A 20,323-nucleotide genomic window follows, 5' to 3' on the forward strand; every position below is an offset into this window, starting at 1 on the left:
TGGGAGGGTGTCTGTGTTGAAGGAGGTGGGGGCACACTCACATGGTGGGAGGGTGTCTGTGTGTTGAAGGAGGTGGGGGCACACTCACATGGTGGGAGGGTGTCTGTGTGTTGAAGGAGGTGGGGGCACACTCACATGGTGGGAGGGTGTCTGTGTGTTGAAGGAGGTGGGGGCACACTCACATGGTGGGAGGGTGTCTGTGTGTTAAAGGAGGTGGGGGCACACTCACATGGTGGGAGGGTGTCTGTGTGAATGGAGGTGGGGGCACACTCACATGGTGGGAGGGTGGGTGGGTGTTAAAGGAGGTGGGGGCACACTCACATGGTGGGAGGGTGTCTGTGTGTTGAAGGAGGTGGGGGCACACTCACATGGTGGGAGGGTGTGTGTCTGTGTTAAAGGAGGTGGGGGCACACTCACATGGTGGGAGGGTGGGTGTCTGTGTGAAAGGAGGTGGGGGCACACTCACATGGTGGGAGGGTGTCTGTGTGAAAGGAGGTGGGGGCACACTCACATGGTGGGAGGGTGTCTGTGCTAAAGGAGGTGGGGGCACACTCACATGGTGGGAGGGTGGGTGGGTGTGAAAGGAGGTGGGGGCACACTCACATGGTGGGAGGGTGTCTGTGTGTTAAAGGAGGTGGGGGCACACTCACATGGTGGGAGGGAGGGTGTCTGTGTGTTAAAGGAGGTGGGGGCACACTCACATGGTGGGAGGGTGTGTGTTAAAGGAGGTGGGGGCACACTCACATGGTGGGAGGGTGTCTGTGTTGAAGGAGGTGGGGGCACACTCACATGGTGGGAGGGTGTCTGTGTGTTGAAGGAGGTGGGGGCACACTCACATGGTGGGAGGGTGTCTGTGTGTTGAAGGAGGTGGGGGCACACTCACATGGTGGGAGGGTGTCTGTGTGTTAAAGGAGGTGGGGGCACACTCACATGGTGGGAGGGTGTCTGTGTGTTAAAGGAGGTGGGGGCACACTCACATGGGACTTGGACCAGAAGATGAACACCTCTCCAACCATCCTGAAGAGTTCCTCAGCATCTGGGTCTGGACAGGTCAACCATCGAGCCCTGGAACAACAAGAAAAGGGTCAGGTGTATTTTGTGTGTGTGATTGTGTGCGTGTGATTGTGTGTGTGAGATTGTGTGCGTGTGTGATTGTGTATGTGATTGTGTGTGTGTCATTGTGTGTGTGATTGTGTGCGTGATTGTGTGTGTGATTGTGTGTGTGTGTGTGTGATTGTGTGTGTGTTTGCGTGTGTGCGTGTGTGATTGTGTGTGTGATTGTGTGTGTGATTGTGTGTGTGTGATTGTGTGTGTGTGATTGTGTGTATGTGATTGTGTGTGTGTGTGATTGTGTGTGTTTGCGTGTGTGCATGTGTGATTGTGTGTGATTGTGTGTGTGATTGTGTGTGTGATTGTGTGTATGTGATTGTGTGTGTGTGTGTGTGTGATTGTGTATGCACGTGTTGGTTTATGACTCCACAGTACCTGTTGTTATCCACATATCTGATCAGTAGAGGGTACAGAGCGTAGAGGTCTCTGCAGAGGACAGCAAACTCATCCCTAATGGTTCCTTCCTCACTGTCCACCTCAGACTTCCCCTCCAGTCTCAGCTGCTCCTCCTCAGCCACAACCTTCCCACTACGTTTCTTCAGTTTCTCCATGGTCGGGATGAAATGAGACTTCAACATCTCAGGCTTGGCCCTGCTAACGATGGGCTGGGCAAACACTGGACAAGTACGGGACAGGCAGGACACACAGGGCCCATTGTTGAAAGGTCGTTACTCAATGTCCATAGAAAAGCAAGGTTAGCAACAATTGATCTCTGAACACATAACCATGAACTGAAAACGACATCATTTCTAAAACAAAACATCACCCCACCAACTAGCCAGTCATCTCCCTCTCCTCTCCTCCCCCACCAACCAGCCAGTCATCTCCCTCTCCTCTCCTCTCCTCACCAACCAGCCAGTCATCTCCCTCTCCTCTCCTCCCGACCAACCAGCCAGTCATCTCCCGCTCCTCTCCTCCCCCACCAACCAGCCAGTCATCTCCCTCTCCTCTCCTCCCCTACCAACCAGCCAGTCATCTCCCGCTCCTCTCCTCCCCCACCAACCAGCCAGTCATCTCCCTCTCCTCTCCTCCCCCACCAACCAGCTAGTCATCTCCCTCTCCTCTCCTCCCCCACCAACCAGCCAGTCATCTCCCTCTCCTCTCCTCTCCTCACCAACCAGCCAGTCATCTCCCTCTCCTCTCCTCCCGACCAACCAGCCAGTCATCTCCCGCTCCTCTCCTCCCCCACCAACCAGCCAGTCATCTCCCTCTCCTCTCCTCCCGACCAACCAGCCAGTCATCTCCCGCTCCTCTCCTCCCCCACCAACCAGCCAGTCATCTCCCTCTCCTCTCCTCCCCCACCAACCAGCTAGTCATCTCCCTCTCCTCTCCTCCCCCACCAACCAGCCAGTCATCTCCCGCTCCTCTCCTCCCCTACCAACCAGCCAGTCATCTCCCTCTCCTCTCCTCCCCCACCAACCAGCTAGTCATCTCCCTCTCCTCTCCTCCCCACCAACCAGCCAGTCATCTCCCTCTCCTCTCCTCCCCCACCAACCAGCCAGTCATCTCCCGCTCCTCTCCTCCCCCACCAACCAGCTAGTCATCTCCCTCTCCTCTCCTCCCCCACCAACCAGCCAGTCATCTCCCTCTCCTCTCCTCCCCTACCAACCAGCCAGTCATCTCCCTCTCCTCTCCTCCCCTACCAACCAGCCAGTCATCTCCCTCTCCTCTCCTCCCCTACCAACCAGCCAGTTATCTCCCTCTCCTCTCCTCCCCCACCAACCAGCCAGTCATCTCCCTCTCCTCTCCTCCCCCACCAACCAGCCAGTCATCTCCCTCTCCTCTCCTCCCCCACCAACCAGCCAGTCATCTCCCTCTCCTCTCCTCCCCCCACCAACCAGCCAGTCATCTCCCTCTCCTCTCCCAACCAACCAGTCATCTCCCTCTCCTCTCCTCCCCCACCAACCAGCCAGTCATCTCCCTCTCCCCACCAACCAACCAGCCAGTCATCTCCCTCTCCTCTCCTCTCCCTACCAACCAGCCAGTCATCTCCCTCTCCTCTCCTCCCCCCACCAACCAGCCAGTCATCTCCCTCTCCTCTCCTCTCCCTACCAACCAGCCAGTCATCTCCCTCTCCTCTCCTCCCCCACCAACCAGCCAGTCATCTCCCTCTCCTCTCCTCTCCTCACCAACCAGCCAGTCATCTCCCTCTCCCCACCAACCAACCAGCCAGTCATCTCCCTCTCCTCTCCTCCCCCCACCAACCAGCCAGTCATCTCCCTCTCCTCTCCTCCCCCACCAACCAGCCAGTCATCTCCCTCTCCCCACCAACCAACCAGCCAGTCATCTCCCTCTCCTCTCCTCTCCCTACCAACCAGCCAGTCATCTCCCTCTCCTCTCCTCTCCCTACCAACCAGCCAGTCATCTCCCTCTCCTCTCCTCTCCTCCCCCACCAACCAGCCAGTCATCTCCCTCTCCTCTCCTCTCCTCACCAACCAGCCAGTCATCTCCCTCTCCTCTTCTCTCCTCCCCCCACTAACCAGCCAGTCATCTCCCTCTCCTCTCCTCTCCTCCCCCCACCAACCAGCCAGTCATCTCCCTCTCCTCTCCCAACCAACCAGCCAGTCACCCCCCCCCCCACCACCACCAACCTGCCAGGCGTTTCATCCAGGAGGCTTCGTCTATCCCCAGATTATTGACCACTATCTTCATGATGTTGCCCAGCAGCTGGTTGAGTTGTTCTGAGGTGACGCCAGTACAGAGCTGCCCGTCCAGGTCGGGGTAGTTCTCCAGACCTCTTTCCCACCAACGGGGAAGGTAGTTACACAGCATGGGCAGGGTGATCTCGATAACGTGGGGCATCTCAGTGTAGCGAGCCCCTGACTCTGCCAGGTCCCCGATCTCCTTCATCAGGACATCTAGCTCTGGGATGTCCGTACACAGCTCCTCTACTTGGTTGGGCAGGCCCAGGACTGGCAGGGGTAGAGAAATGAGAGGGGGGGATGGGGGGGTGGAGAAGGAGGACAGGAAGGACAGAGAATAAACATATTGTGTTATTAATGCTCTGGGATGTCAGTGCCAAGCTCCTCTACGTGCTGGGGGAGAGAGGAAACATATTGTATCATTTCTACACAAAGAGAGAGAGAGAGAGAGAAGAGGAGGGGGAAAAGAAGGGGAAAAAGATGAAAGTGAGAGAGAGATCTGTTAGAGAGATAAAACAGAGAGAGATCTGTTACAGAGATGAAACAGAGAGAGATCTGTTAGAGAGATAAAACAGAGAGAGATCTGTTAGAGAGATAAAATAGAGATCTGTTAGAGAGATAAAATAGAGAGAGATCTGTTAGAGAGATAAAATAGAGAGAGATCTGTTAGAGAGATAAAACAGAGAGAGATCTGTTAGAGAGATAAAACAGAGAGAGATCTGTTAGAGAGATGAAACAGAGAGAGATCTGTTAGAGAGATAAAATAGAGAGAGATCTGTTACAGAGTTAAAACAGAGAGAGATCTGTTAGAGAGTTAAAACAGAGAGAGATCTGTTAGAGAGATAAAATAGAGAGAGATCTGTTGGAGAGATGAAACAGAGAGAGATCTGTTAGAGAGATAAAATAGAGAGAGATCTGTTACAGAGTTAAAACAGAGAGAGATCTGTTAGAGAGTTAAAACAGAGAGAGATCTGTTAGAGAGATAAAATAGAGAGAGATCTGTTGGAGAGATGAAACAGAGAGAGATCTGTTAGAGAGATAAAATAGAGAGAGAGAGGTGAGAAATACAGAGACAATATGTATAGATAGAGAAAGATAGAGATGTAGATAGAGAGACAGACATAGATATAGATAGATACAGATATACAGATATACAGTGCCTTGCGAAAGTATTCGGCCCCCTTGAACTTTGCGACCTTTTGCCACATTTCAGGCTTCAAACATAAAGATATAAAACTGCATTTTTTTGTGAAGAATCAACAACAAGTGGGACACAATCATGAAGTGGAACGACATTTATTGGATATTTCAAACTTTTTTAACAAATCAAAAACTGAAAAATTGGGCGTGCAAAATTATTCAGCCCCCTTAAGTTAATACTTTGTAGCGCCACCTTTTGCTGCGATTACAGCTGTAAGTCGCTTGGGGTATGTCTCTATCAGTTTTGCACATCGAGAGACTGAAATTTTTTCCCATTCCTCCTTGCAAAACAGCTCGACAGATATATAGAGAGAGACAGATATAGATAGAGAGACAGATATAGATAGAGAGACAGATATAGATAGAGAGACAGATATAGATAGAGAGACAGATATAGAGAGAGAGACAGATATAGAGAGAGAGACAGATATAGAGAAACAGATATAGGTAGAGAGACAGATATAGATAGAGAGACAGATATAGATAGAGAGATAGATATATAGATTTAGAGACAGATATAGATAGAGAGACAGATATATAGATAGAGAGACAGATATATATAGAGAGACAGATATAGTTAGAGAGACAGATATAGAGAGACAGATATAGATAGAGAGACAGATATATAGATTTAAAGACAGCTATAGATAGAGAGATAGATATATAGATAGAGAGACAGATATAGAGAGACAGATATAGAGAGAGAGACAGATATATAGAGAGAGACAGATATAGATAGAGAGACAGATATCGATAGAGAGATAGATATATAGATTTAGAGACATATATATAGAGAGAGACAGATATAGATAGAGAGACAGATATAGATAGAGAGACAGATATAGATAGAGAGACAGATATAGATAGAGAGATAGATATATAGATTTAGAGACAGATATAGAGAGAGAGACAGATATAGAGAGACAGATATAGATAGAGAGACAGATATAGATAGAGAGATAGATATATAGATTTAGAGACATATATAGAGAGAGAGACAGATATAGAAAGAGAGACAGATATAGATAGAGAGACAGATATAGATAGAGAGACAGATATATAGATTTAGAGACAGATATAGATAGAGAGACAGATATAGATAGAGAGACAGATATATAGATTTAGAGACAGATATAGATAGAGAGACAGATATAGATAGATAGATATATAGATTTAGAGACAGATACAGATAAACAGAAAACGATAGAGAGATAGATATATAGATTTAGAGACAGATATAGATAGACAGATAACGATAGAGAGACAGATATATAGATTTAGAGACAGATATTTCGACATGGAGACACATATTTAGATACAGACAGGTTTGACTCACTGCCTCTCTCTCTGGGCGTCTTCGTGGTGTACACAGAGTAGGCGTTGTACTCGTTGAGGACGGGCTCCAGGTAGGCCACAGGCATGGCAGCGGCAAGATTAGCCAGACACTCCCCCAGAGCCGGCCTCTGCCTGTATACAGACACGACAAAACGCTATTGGTCTGACGCCCATGGACTGCAAAGTGTGTTATAGTAACAGAACAGAAACCTGAACAAACAAACATCAGAATCAGCGATAATAACCAGAGACACTATAAACACTGAGCCCACAGGGATAATAACCACTATAAACACTGAGCCCACAGGGATAATAACCACTATAAACACTGAGCCCATAATATATAGAATAATAACCACTATAAACACTGAGCCCACAGGGATAATAACCACTATAAACACTGAGCCCACAGCGATAATAACCACTATAAACACTGAGCCCACAGGGATAATAACCACTATTAACACTGAGCCCACAGGGATAATAACCACTATTAACACTGAGCCCACAGGGATAATAACCACTATAAACACTGAGCCCACAGGGATAATAACCACTATAAACACTGAGCCCATAATATATAGAATAATAACCACTATAAACACTGAGCCCACAGGGATAATAACCACTATAAACACTGAGCCCACAGGGATAATAACCACTATAAACACTGAGCCCACAGGGATAATAACCACTATAAACACTGAGCCCATAATATAGAATAATAACCACTATAAACACTGAGCCCACAGGGATAATAACCACTATAAACACTGAGCCCATAATATAGAATAATAACCACTATAAACACTGAGCCCACAGGGATAATAACCACTATAAACACTGAGCCCATAATATATAGAATAATAACCACTATAAACACTGAGCCCACAGGGATAATAACCACTATAAACACTGAGCCCATAGCGATAATAACCACTATAAACACTGAGCCCACAGGGATAATAACCACTATAAACACTGAGCCCACAGGGATAATAACCACTATAAACACTGAGCCCATAATATATAGAATAATAACCACTATAAACACTGAGCCCACAGGGATAATAACCACTATAAACACTGAGCCCATAGCGATAATAACCACTATAAACACTGAGCCCATAATATATAGAATAATAACCACTATAAACACTGAGCCCACAGGGATAATAATCACTATAAACACTGAGCCCATAATATATAGAATAATAACCACTATAGACACTGAGCCCACAGGGATAATGACCACTATAAACACTGAGCCCACAGGGATAATAACCACTATAAACACTGAGCCCACAGGGATAATAATCACTATAAACACTGAGCCCATAATATATAGAATAATAACCACTATAAACACTGAGCCCACAGGGATAATAACCACTATAAACACTGAGCCCATAATATATAGAATAATAACCACTATAGACACTGAGCCCACAGGGATAATAACCACTATAAACACTGAGCCCACAGGGATAATAACCACTATAAACACTGAGCCCACAGGGATAATAACCACTATAAACACTGAGCCCACAGGGATAATAATCACTATAAACACTGAGCCCATAATATATAGAATAATAACCACTATAAACACTGAGCCCACAGGGATAATAACCACTATAAACACTGAGCCCACGGGGATAATAACCACTATAAACACTGAGCCCATAATATATAGAATAATAACCACTATAAACACTGAGCCCACAGGGATAATAACCACTATAAACACTGAGCCCACAGGGATAATAACCACTATAAACACTGAGCCCATAATATATAGAATAATAACCACTATAAACACTGAGCCCACAGGGATAATAACCACTATAAACACTGAGCCCATAATATATAGAATAATAACCACTATAAATACTGAGCCCATAGCGATAATTGCCACTATAAACACTGAGCCCACAGGGATAATAATCACTATAAACACTGAGCCCACAGGGATAATAATCACTATAAACACTGAGCCCATAATATATAGAATAATAACCACTATAAACACTGAGCCCACAGGGATAATAACCACTATAAACACTGAGCCCATAATATATAGAATAATAACCACTATAAACACTGAGCCCACAGGGATAATAACCACTATAAACACTGAGCCCACAGGGATAATAACCACTATAAACACTGAGCCCACAGGGATAATAACCACTATAAACACTGAGCCCACAGGGATAATAACCACTATAAACACTGAGCCCACAGGGATAATAACCACTATAAACACTGAGCCCATAATATATAGAATAATAACCACTATAAACACTGAGCCCACAGGGATAATAACAACTATATACACTGAGCCCACAGGGATAATAACCACTATAAACACTGAGCCCACAGGGATAATAACCACTATAAACACTGAGCCCACAGGGATAATAACCACTATAAACACTGAGCCCACAGGGATAATAACCACTATTAACACTGAGCCCACAGGGATAATAACCACTATAAACACTGAGCCCACAGGGATAATAATCACTATAAACACTGAGCCCATAATATATAGAATAATAACCACTATAAACACTGAGCCCACAGGGATAATAACCACTATAAACACTGAGCCCATAGCGATAATAACCACTATAAACACTGAGCCCATAATATATAGAATAATAACCACTATAAACACTGAGCCCACAGGGATAATAACCACTATAAACACTGAGCCCATAGCGATAATAACCACTATAAACACTGAGCCCATAATATATAGAATAATAACCACTATAAACACTGAGCCCACAGGGATAATAACCACTATAAACACTGAGCCCATAGCGATAATAACCACTATAAACACTGAGCCCATAATATATAGAATAATAACCACTATAAACACTGAGCCCACAGGGATAATAACCACTATAAACACTGAGCCCATAGCGATAATAACCACTATAAACACTGAGCCCATAATATATAGAATAATAACCACTATAAACACTGAGCCCACAGGGATAATAACCACTATAAACACTGAGCCCATAGCGATAATAACCACTATAAACACTGAGCCCATAATATATAGAATAATAACCACTATAAACACTGAGCCCACAGGGATAATAACCACTATAAACACTGAGCCCATAGCGATAATAACCACTATAAACACTGAGCCCATAATATATAGAATAATAACCACTATAAACACTGAGCCCACAGGGATAATAACCACTATAAACACTGAGCCCATAGCGATAATAACCACTATAAACACTGAGCCCATAACATATAGAATAATAACCACTATAAACACTGAGCCCACAGGGATAATAACCACTATAAACACTGAGCCCACAGGGATAATAACCACTATAAACACTGAGCCCATAATATATAGAATAATAACCACTATAAACACTGAGCCCACAGGGATAATAACCACTATAAACACTGAGCCCACAGTGATAATAACCACTATAAACACTGAGCCCACAGGGATAATAATCACTATAAACACTGAGCCCATAATATATAGAATAATAACCACTATAAACACTGAGCCCATAATATATAGAATAATAACCACTATAAACACTGAGCCCACAGGGATAATAACCACTATAAACACTGAGCCCACAGGGATAATAATCACTATAAACACTGAGCCCATAATATATAGAATAATAACCACTATAAACACTGAGCCCATAATATATAGAATAATAACCACTATAAACACTGAGCCCACAGGGATAATAACCACTATAAACACTGAGCCCACAGGGATAATAACCACTATATACACTGAGCCCACAGGGATAATAATCACTATAAACACTGAGCCCACAGGGATAATAACCACTATAAACACTGAGCCCACAGGGATAATAACCACTATAAACACTGAGCCCACAGGGATAATAACCACTATAAACACTGAGCCCACAGGGATAATAACCACTATAAACACTGAGCCCATAATATATAGAATAATAACCACTATAAACACTGAGCCCACAGGGATAATAACCACTATAAACACTGAGCCCACAGGGATAATAACCACTATTAACACTGAGCCCACAGGGATAATGACCACTATAAACACTGAGCCCACAGGGATAATAACCACTATAAACACTGAGCCCATAATATATAGAATAATAACCACTATAAACACTGAGCCCACAGGGATAATAACCACTATAAACACTGAGCCCACAGGGATAATAACCACTATAAACACTGAGCCCATAATATATAGAATAATAACCACTATAAACACTGAGCCCACAGGGATAATGACCACTATAAACACTGAGCCCACAGGGATAATAATCACTATAAACACTGAGCCCACAGGGATAATAACCACTATAAACACTGAGCCCACAGGGATAATAACCACTATAAACACTGAGCCCATAATATATAGAATAATAACCACTATAAACACTGAGCCCACAGGGATAATAACCACTATAAACACTGAGCCCACAGCGATAATAACCACTATAAACACTGAGCCCATAATATATAGAATAATAACCACTATAAACACTGAGCCCACAGGGATAATAACCACTATAAACACTGAGCCCACAGCGATAATAACCACTATAAACACTGAGCCCACAGGGATAATAACCACTATAAACACTGAGCCCACAGGGATAATAACCACTATAAACACTGAGCCCATAGCGATAATAACCACTATAAACACTGAGCCCATAATATATAGAATAATAACCACTATAAACACTGAGCCCACAGGGATAATAACCACTATAAACACTGAGCCCATAATATATAGAATAATAACCACTATAAACACTGAGCCCACAGGGATAATAACCACTATAAACACTGAGCCCATAATATATAGAATAATAACCACTATATTAGATATTTCTTTGTTGACAGAGTTTCACAAATGTTTGCTTAATTAACGTATGAGAAAATGCACTGCGATACTGTGAGACATGGCATACAGGGGACAGACAGACAGACAGACAGACAGACAGACAGACAGACAGACAGACAGACAGACAGACAGACAGACTGCGATACAGTGAGTCATGGCATAGCCCCAACAAAATGTCAAACATACAAGTTGATGAAAAACAAAACAAGAATGAGGACCTTTAACCCTCCATTCCCCATAACATAGCAAGCCCCCCCCCCCCCCACACACACACACACATATACTCAATATTGCCCCCCTGAAAGCAAAACTCCATTCAAAAACGGTATTTTGGTTTTATTTCATTGTCTCAACATATTTTGAGCGTCAGCAGTCAAATGTTCAAGATTTCGGACTTTCAAGAAGCAAAGCGTCACTGGCCACATCGTCAAAATGCTTCTTGAAAGTCCGATATCTTGACTTGCAAAATATTTTGGGGACTGTATCAAAGTTTTTTTGATTGTAATTTCCCTTTCAGCAGGTAGTGTGTACTAACTTCTCAGCGTGAGGCGTCTTGACGGTGCCCAGCGAGTAGATGGAACACATGATCCTGTAACACGAGATCTGAAGGTCGTCCACTGGAGGGCAGACAGGAAGAAATCAGATAGACAGGAGTCAGAGAGACAGACAGGAAGAAATCAGAGAAACAGACAGGGGTCAGAGAGACAGACAGACAGATAGGAGTCAGAGAAACAGACAGGGGTCAGAGAGACAGACAGAAAGGAATCAGAGAAACAGACAGACAGATAGGAGTCAGAGAGACAGACAGGGGTCAGAGACACAGAGAGGGAGGAATCAGAGAAACAGACAGATAGACAGGAGTCAGACAGGGGTCAGACAGACAGACAGACAGACAGACAGACAGACAGACCCTCTATCATTATGTTAATGTCCTGATGTAGACTGACCCTCTATCATTATGTTAATGTGATGATGTAGACTGACCCTCTATCGTTATGTTAATGTCCTGATGTAGACTGACCCTCTATCATTATGTTAATGTGATGATGTAGACTGACCCTCTATCATTATGTTAATGTCCTGATGTAGACTGACCCTCTATCATTATGTTAATGTGATGATGTAGACTGACCCTCTATCATTATGTTAATGTGATGATGTAGACTGACCCTCTATCATTATGTTAATGTGTTGATGTAGACTGACCCTCTATCATTATGTTAATGTGATGATGTAGACTGACCCTCTATCATTATGTTAATGTGATGATGTAGACTGACCCTCTATCATTATGTTAATTTGATGATGTAGACTGACCCTCTATCATTATGTTAATGTGATGATGTAGACTCATCCTCTATCATTATGTTAATGTCCTGATGTAGACTGACCCTCTATCATTATGTTAATGTCCTGATGTAGACTGACCCTCTATCGTTATGTTAATGTGATGATGTAGACTCATCCTCTATCATTATGTTAATGTCCTGATGTAGACTGACCCTCTATCGTTATGTTAATGTCCTGATGTAGACTGACCCTCTATCATTATGTTAATGTGATGATGTAGACTGACCCTCTATCATTATGTTAATTTGATGATGTAGACTGACCCTCTATCATTATGTTAATGTGTTGATGTAGACTGACCCTCTATCATTATGTTAATGTGATGATGTAGACTGACCCTCTATCATTATGTTAATGTGATGATGTAGACTGACCCTCTATCATTATGTTAATGTGATGATGTAGACTGACCCTCTATCGTTATGTTAATGTCCTGATGTAGACTGACCCTCTATCATTATGTTAATGTGATGATGTAGACTGACCCTCTATCATTATGTTAATTTGATGATGTAGACTGACCCTCTATCATTATGTTAATGTGTTGATGTAGACTGACCCTCTATCATTATGTTAATGTGTTGATGTAGACTGACCCTCTATCATTATGTTAATTTGATGATGTAGACTGACCCTCTATCATTATGTTAATGTGTTGATGTAGACTGACCCTCTATCATTATGTTAATGTGTTGATGTAGACTGACCCTCTATCATTATGTTAATGTCCTGATGTAGACTGACCCTCTATCATTATGTTAATGTGATGATGTAGACTGACCCTCTATCATTATGTTAATTTGATGATGTAGACTGACCCTCTATCATTATGTTAATGTGTTGATGTAGACTGACCCTCTATCATTATGTTAATGTGTTGATGTAGACTGACCCTCTATCATTATGTTAATTTGATGATGTAGACTGACCCTCTATCATTATGTTAATGTGTTGATGTAGACTGACCCTCTATCATTATGTTAATGTCCTGATGTAGACTGACCCTCTGTCATTATGTTAATGTCCTGATGTAGACTGACCCTCTATCATTATGTTAATGTGATGATGCAGTTGAAGAGGTTGTCAGACTCACGGATGACGTCGTCCCCAAACTGATGCTGGGCGATGTGGTCGAACAGGGTGGTCAGGACAGGGAGCAGGGCGATGGTGGTGTAGTTGATGTTCTGGGACACACCCTTCACCTGCACACAGAGACAAAGAGATAGAGGATTGTATATATATATATAATATGACATTTGTAATTTCTTTATTGTTTTGAAACTTCTGTATGTGTAATGTTTACTGTTCATTTTTATTGTTTTTCACTTTATATATTCACTTAAATATTATCTACCTCACTTGCTTTGGCAATGTTAACACATGTTTCCCATGCCAATAAAGCCCTTGAATTGAATTGAATTGATAGATTGAAAGGGGAGAGAGAAGGTGATGGGTGAGAGAGAGAGAGAGATGGAGAAGAGAGAGGAGAGGAGAGAGAGAGAGAGAGATGGAGAAGAGAGAGAGAAGGAGAGGGGTGAGAGAGAGATGGAGATGAGAGAGAGATGGAGAGGGATGAGAGAGAGAGATGGAGAAGATAGAGAGATGGAGAAGAGAGAGAGAAGGAGAGGGGAGAGAGAGATGAAGAGAGAGAGAGAAGGAGAGGGGTGAGAGAGAGATGGAGAAGAGAGGAGAGGGGTGAGAGAGAGATGGAGAAGAGAGAGAGAGAGGAGAGAGGGGAGAGAGAGAGATGGAGAAGAGAGAGAGAGGAGAGGGGAGAGAGATAGAAATGGAGAAGAGAGAAGGAGAGGGGTGAGAGAGAGATGGAGAAGAGAGAGAGAGGAGAGTGGAGAGAGATAGATGGAGAAGAGAGAGAGAAGAGAGGGGAGAGAGATAGATGGAGAAGAAAGAGGGAGGAGAGGGGAGAGAGAGAAGGAGATGGGAGAGAGAGGAGAGAGGAGAGAGAGAGGGGAGTGAGAAGGAGGGGGAGAGAGAGATGGAGAGGGGTGGGTGAGAGATGGAGAGAGGAGAGAGAGAGAGGGGAGAGAGAGAAGGAGATGGGAGATAGAGGAGCGAGGAGAGAGAGAGGGGAGTGAAGGAGGGGGAGAGAGAGATGGAGAGGGGTGGGTGAGAGATGGAGAAGAGAGAGAGAGAGAGGGGAGAGAGAGAAGGAGATGGGAGAGAGAGGAGAGGGGAGAGAGAGAAGGAGGGGGAGAGAGAGATGGAGAAGAGAGAGAGAGAGAGGGGAGAGAGAAGGAAGGGGGAGTTAACGCAGAAGGGCAGCTATGAGGAACCACCTGCTGTAGGACTAACGTAGGACTAACATAGGACTAACGTAGGACTAACGTAGGACGAACGTAGGACTAACGTAGGACGAACGTAGGACTAACGTAGGACGAACGTCGGACTAACGTAGGACTAACGTAGGACTAACGTTACGGTGTAATCACTGACCTGGTTCCTGCTAGAAACCTTGCCCAGCTTCAGATTCTCCACCATCTTCTCTATGTCGTCTGCAGCGCTCTCAAAGAACTGACGCAGTCCTGCCTTCACAATCTCAGGACCCGACTTCATTACCGTCCTGGAGAGAGGGAAAGACAAGGAGAGAGAGATCATTACCGTCCTGGAGAGAGGGAAAGACAAGGAGAGAGAGATCATTACCATCCTGGAGAGAGGGAAAGACAAGGAGAGAGAGATCATTACCATCCTGGAGAGAGGGAAAGACAAGGAGAGAGAGATCATTACCGTCCTGAGAGAGGGAAAGACAAGGAGAGAGAGATCATTACCATCCTGGAGAGAGGGAAAGACAAGGAGAGAGAGATCATTACCGTCCTGGAGAGAGGGAAAGACAAGGAGAGAGAGATCATTACCATCCTGGAGAGAGGGAAAGACAAGGAGAGAGAGATCATTACCGTCCTGGAGAGAGGGAAAGACAAGGAGAGAGAGATCATTACCATCCTGGAGAGAGGGAAAGACAAGGAGAGAGAGATCATTACCGTCCTGGAGAGAAAGAAAGACAAGGAGAGAGAGATCATTACCGTCCTGGAGAGAGGGAAAGACAAGGAGAGAGAGATCATTACCGTCCTGGAGAGAGGGAAAGACAAGGAGAGAGAGATCATTACCATCCTGGAGAGAGGGAAAGACAAGGAGAGAGAGATCATTACCATCCTGGAGAGAGGGAAAGACAAGGAGAGAGAGATCATTACCGTCCTGGAGAGAGGGAAAGACAAGGAGAGAGAGATCATTACCATCCTGGGAGAGGGAAAGACAAGGAGAGAGAGATCATTACCGTCCTGGAGAGAGGGAAAGACAAGGAGAGAGAGATCATTACCGTCCTGGAGAGAGGGAAAGACAAGGAGAGAGAGATCATTACCGTCCTGGAGAGAGGGAAAGACAAGGAGAGAGAGATCATTACCGTCCTGGAGAGAGGGAAAGACAAGGGAGAGAGATCATTACCGTCCTGGAGAGAGGGAAAGACAAGGAGAGAGATCATTACCGTCCTGGAGAGAGGGAAAGACAAGGAGAGAGAGATCATTACCGTCCTGGAGAGAGGGAAAGACAAGGAGAGAGAGATCATTACCGTCCTGGAGAGAGGGAAAGACAAGGAGAGAGAGATCATTACCGTCCTGGAGAGAGGGAAAGACAAGGAGAGAGATCATTACCGTCCTGGAGAGAGGGAAAGACAAGGAGAGAGAGATCATTACCGTCCTGGGAGAGGGAAAGACAAGGAGAGAGAGATCATTACCGTCCTGGAGAGAGGGAAAGACAAGGAGAGAGAGATCATTACCATCCTGGAGAGAGGGAAAGACAAGGAGAGAGATCATTACCGTCCTGGAGAGAGGGAAAGACAAGGAGAGAGAGATCATTACCGTCCTGGAGAGAGGGAAAGACAAGGAGAGAGAGATCATTACCGTCCTGGAGAGAGGGAAAGACAAGGAGAGAGAGATCATTACCGTCCTGGAGAGAGGGAAAGACAAGGAGAGAGAGATCATTACCGTCCTGGAGAGAGGGAAAGACAAGGAGAGAGAGATCATTACCATCCTGGAGAGAGGGAAAGACAAGGAGAGAGAGATCATTACCGTCCTGGAGAGAGGGAAAGACAAGGAGAGAGAGATCATTACCGTCCTGGAGAGAGGGAAAGACAAGGAGAGAGAGATCATTACCGTCCTGGAGAGAGGGAAAGACAAGGAGAGAGAGATCATTACCGTCCTGGAGAGAGGGAAAGACAAGGAGAGAGAGATCATTACCGTCCTGGAGAGAGGGAAAGACAAGGAGAGAAAGAGAGAGAGAGATCATGATGTAAAAACTCTACTGTACGTTTGAATAGATACATAATAGAAAATAAAGTTGGAGAGTGTAATATAATATTGTAGTATATGTGAGTTGTATTATAGTATTGTAGTATATGTGAGTTGTATTATAGTATTGTAGTATTGTGGTATATGTGAGTTGTATTATAGTATTGTAGTATATGTGAGTTGTAATATAGTATTATAGTATTGTAGTATATGTGAATTGTAATGTAGTATTGTAGTATATGTGAGTTGTATTATAGTAGTGTAGTATATGTGAGTTGTAATATAGTATTGTATTATTGTAGTATATGTGAGTTGTATTATAGTATTGTAGTATATGTGAGTTGCATTATAGTATTGTAGTATATGTGAGTTGTATTATAGTATTGTAGTATATGCAAGTTGTATTATAGTAGTGTAGTATATGTGAGTTGTAATATAGTATTGTAGTATTGTGGTATATGTGAGTTGTATTATAGTATTGTAGTATATGTGAGTTGTATTATAGTATTGTAGTATATGTGAGTTGTATTATAGTAGAGTAGTATATGTGAGTTGTATTATAGTATTGTAGTATATGTGAGTTGTATTATAGTAGTGTAGTATATGTGAGTTGTAATATAGTATTGTAGTATTGTAGTATATGTGAGTTGTATTATAGTAGTGTAGTATATGTGAGTTCCACAAGTACACATATATATACCCTCCACTGGGCGGAGTCAACTCCTTGCACATCTCAACAGCCAATACATCTCTGTTGCTAGGCAGAAATGTAGGTGGTACCTCTCTTTGGTGTAGTCATGGCCCTGCCTCCTATGTGTGTATGTCATAGGACTGTTCGTTCTTGACATCATCTGACACATCTGGACAGCCAATCGATCTCTGTTGCCAGGCAGAACTTTAGCGATGCCTGTTCTTTCTCACTTCATCTGACTGTGACCTCGGCCCACATTCCTCCCTAATTCACTCCCTGTCTTAACCTATCCGTTGACTGAAAACAGACTGCGGCCCTTCTCCTCTCCGCAGGATACCTGAGATGTAACAATATCCTGTTCTGACAGAATGTAAACATCCTGCCCTCAGTAGATCTCCATACCCTCAGTCCTAGTTGGTGTCCAACGGGGTGTGTATATGGTGTTGTTGGAGGACGTGTTGAGCGTGTGTTACCTGGCGTCCAGTGATCGTGACAGGATGTGCAGACAATTAACCACCGCGCCAGCATCCGTTCCTGACAACACACAGAGACTCTGTTATCAATCCGTCCATCCATCAAGCAACCAACCAATCACTCAACCAACCAATTTTCTTCTTTTTTTTACCTTTATTTAAATAGGCAAGTCAGTTAAGAACAAAGTCTTATTCTTAATCAATCACTCAACGAACCAATCAATCACTCAACGAACCAATCAATCACTCAACGAACCAACCAATCACTCAGCAAACCAATCAATCACTCAACGAACCAACCAACCACTCAACGAACCAACCAATCACTCAGCAAACCAATCAATCACTCAACGAACCAACCAACCAACCAACCAATCACTCAACGAACCAACCAATCACTGAACGAACCAACCAATCACTCAATGAACCAATCAATCACTCAATGAACCAACCAATCACTCAACGAACCAACCAACCAATCACTCAATGAACCAATCAATCAATAATACCTGGCAAATGTAGATAGAACATAAGTAAATAACAGCTAAACTCATTATAAAAAGGGTCAGTAGAAATAATCACTTGTTATTCTCTGAAAACAACTCAATGGTTGGTATGTCCCATCTGTTTATCCAGATACTAATGACTGACATGTAACTGTCCTGAGACTAGAAAAGTTGAACAGGATGTATGTCATCGTGTTTGGTGGATGAAGTGGACGCAGACAGAGAAGGCACTGCCTCAAGCCAAGCGCTCTAAACAAACCAACCACACAGCACCTGAGTTAGCTAACCCCAACACCTGTGGAGGTTTGATCGTCACAACCAACACTTACTAACCACTGTGTGTACCCAGAGATGCTGACGGTTACAACAACAACAACAACAAGAGAGGAGATGCAGCTAGCTAGGAGAAGAGCAAAGCAGAGCAGAAGCACAACTGTGGAGAGAGGTGGAAGTTTAGAGGGATGCAGATAGAAAGATAGAAGGGTTGGAGAGAGGTGGAAGTTTAGAGGGAGGCAGATAGAAGGGGTGGAGAGAGGTGGAAGTTTAGAGGGAGGCAGATAGACAGAAGGGTTGGAGAGAGGTGGAAGTTTAGAGGGAGGCAGATAGAAGGGGTGGAGAGAGGTGGAAGTTTAGAAGGAGGCAGATAGAAAGATAGAAGAGTTGGAGAGAGGTGGACCTTTAGAGGGAGGCAGATAAAAAGAGAGAAGGGTTGGAGAGAGGTGGCAGTTTAGAGGGAGGCAGATAGAAAGATAGAAGGGTTGGAGAGAGGTGGAAGTTTAGAGGGAGGCAGATAGAAAGATAGAAGCTAGCTAGGAGAAGAGCAAAGCAGAGCAGAAGCACAACTGTGGAGAGAGGTGGAAGTTTAGAGGGATGCAGATAGAAAGATAGAAGGTTTGGAGAGAGGTGGAAGTTTAGAGGGAGGCAGATAGAAGGGGTGGAGAGAGGTGGAAGTTTAGAGGGAGGCAGATAGAAGGGGTGGAGAGAGGTGGAAGTTTAGGAGGCAGATAGAAAGATAGAAGGGTTGGAGAGAGGTGGACCTTTAGAGGGAGGCAGATAAAAAGAGAGAAGGGTTGGCTAGAGATGTGGACCTTTAGAGGGAGGCAGATAGAAAGATAGAAGGGTTGGAGAGAGGTGGAAGTTTAGAGGGAGGCAGATAGAAAGATAGAAGGGTTGGAGAGAGGTGGAAGTTTAGAGGGAGGCAGATAGAAAGATAGAAGGGTTGGAGAGAGGTGGAAGTTTAGAGGGAGGCCAATAGAAAGATAGAAGGGGTGGTAACATAGAAAGGAGAGGGTGCTCTGTAATGATGATTGAACAGGAAGGGGTGAAAGACATTGATCGAGACGGATTGAAAGAGACAGAGAGGTAGAGAGAGAGAGATTCAGAGAGAGAGAGAGAGAAATTGAGAAAGAAAGAAAGAGAGCGATAGAAACAGACAGACAGAGACAATGAGAGAGACAGAGAGAGATGGATATTGATGTAGAGAGACAGAGAGAGATGAGATTGATGTAGAGAGATGGTAAGAGAGATGGATATTGATGTAGAGAGATGGTAAGAGAGATGAGATTGCGAGGTGACCAACAGGCATCAGTCCACCATGCAGGTTCAGGATCCTTACCAAAGAGAGATACTCTGTGTCTCACCAGAGCTGCCAACTTACAGAAGATACTGAGGGAGGAGGAGGAGTAAGAGGAGGAGTAAGAGGAGGAGGAGGAGAAAGGGAGGAGTGGAGAATGAAAGGAACGGGAGGGTATGGGAGGATAGGAAGGGAGGACCGGAATGAAAAATAAGTAGGTT

The 20,323-nt window shown here is 44.2% G+C and overlaps 1 protein-coding gene across 1 annotated transcript in view; it reads right to left on the reverse strand.

The window, feature by feature from the left end:
- LOC135546739 (ryanodine receptor 1-like) overlaps positions 1–20,323 on the reverse strand; it is a 154,303-nt gene that overhangs the window by 77,405 nt on the left and 56,575 nt on the right. Inside the window, exons 38-46 of the mRNA XM_064975393.1 lie at positions 20,145–20,194; positions 18,024–18,084; positions 15,016–15,142; positions 13,658–13,766; positions 11,750–11,831; positions 6,289–6,419; positions 3,702–4,022; positions 1,486–1,726; positions 978–1,065 (exon numbers count right to left, since the gene is read on the reverse strand). Coding sequence (XP_064831465.1) covers positions 978–1,065; positions 1,486–1,726; positions 3,702–4,022; positions 6,289–6,419; positions 11,750–11,831; positions 13,658–13,766; positions 15,016–15,142; positions 18,024–18,084; positions 20,145–20,194 — 1,210 coding nt within the window. The remainder of the gene's footprint in view (positions 1–977; positions 1,066–1,485; positions 1,727–3,701; positions 4,023–6,288; positions 6,420–11,749; positions 11,832–13,657; positions 13,767–15,015; positions 15,143–18,023; positions 18,085–20,144; positions 20,195–20,323) is intronic.

This window comes from Oncorhynchus masou, chromosome 9 (assembly GCF_036934945.1).
Source record: "Oncorhynchus masou masou isolate Uvic2021 chromosome 9, UVic_Omas_1.1, whole genome shotgun sequence".
NCBI lineage: Eukaryota > Metazoa > Chordata > Actinopteri > Salmoniformes > Salmonidae > Oncorhynchus > Oncorhynchus masou.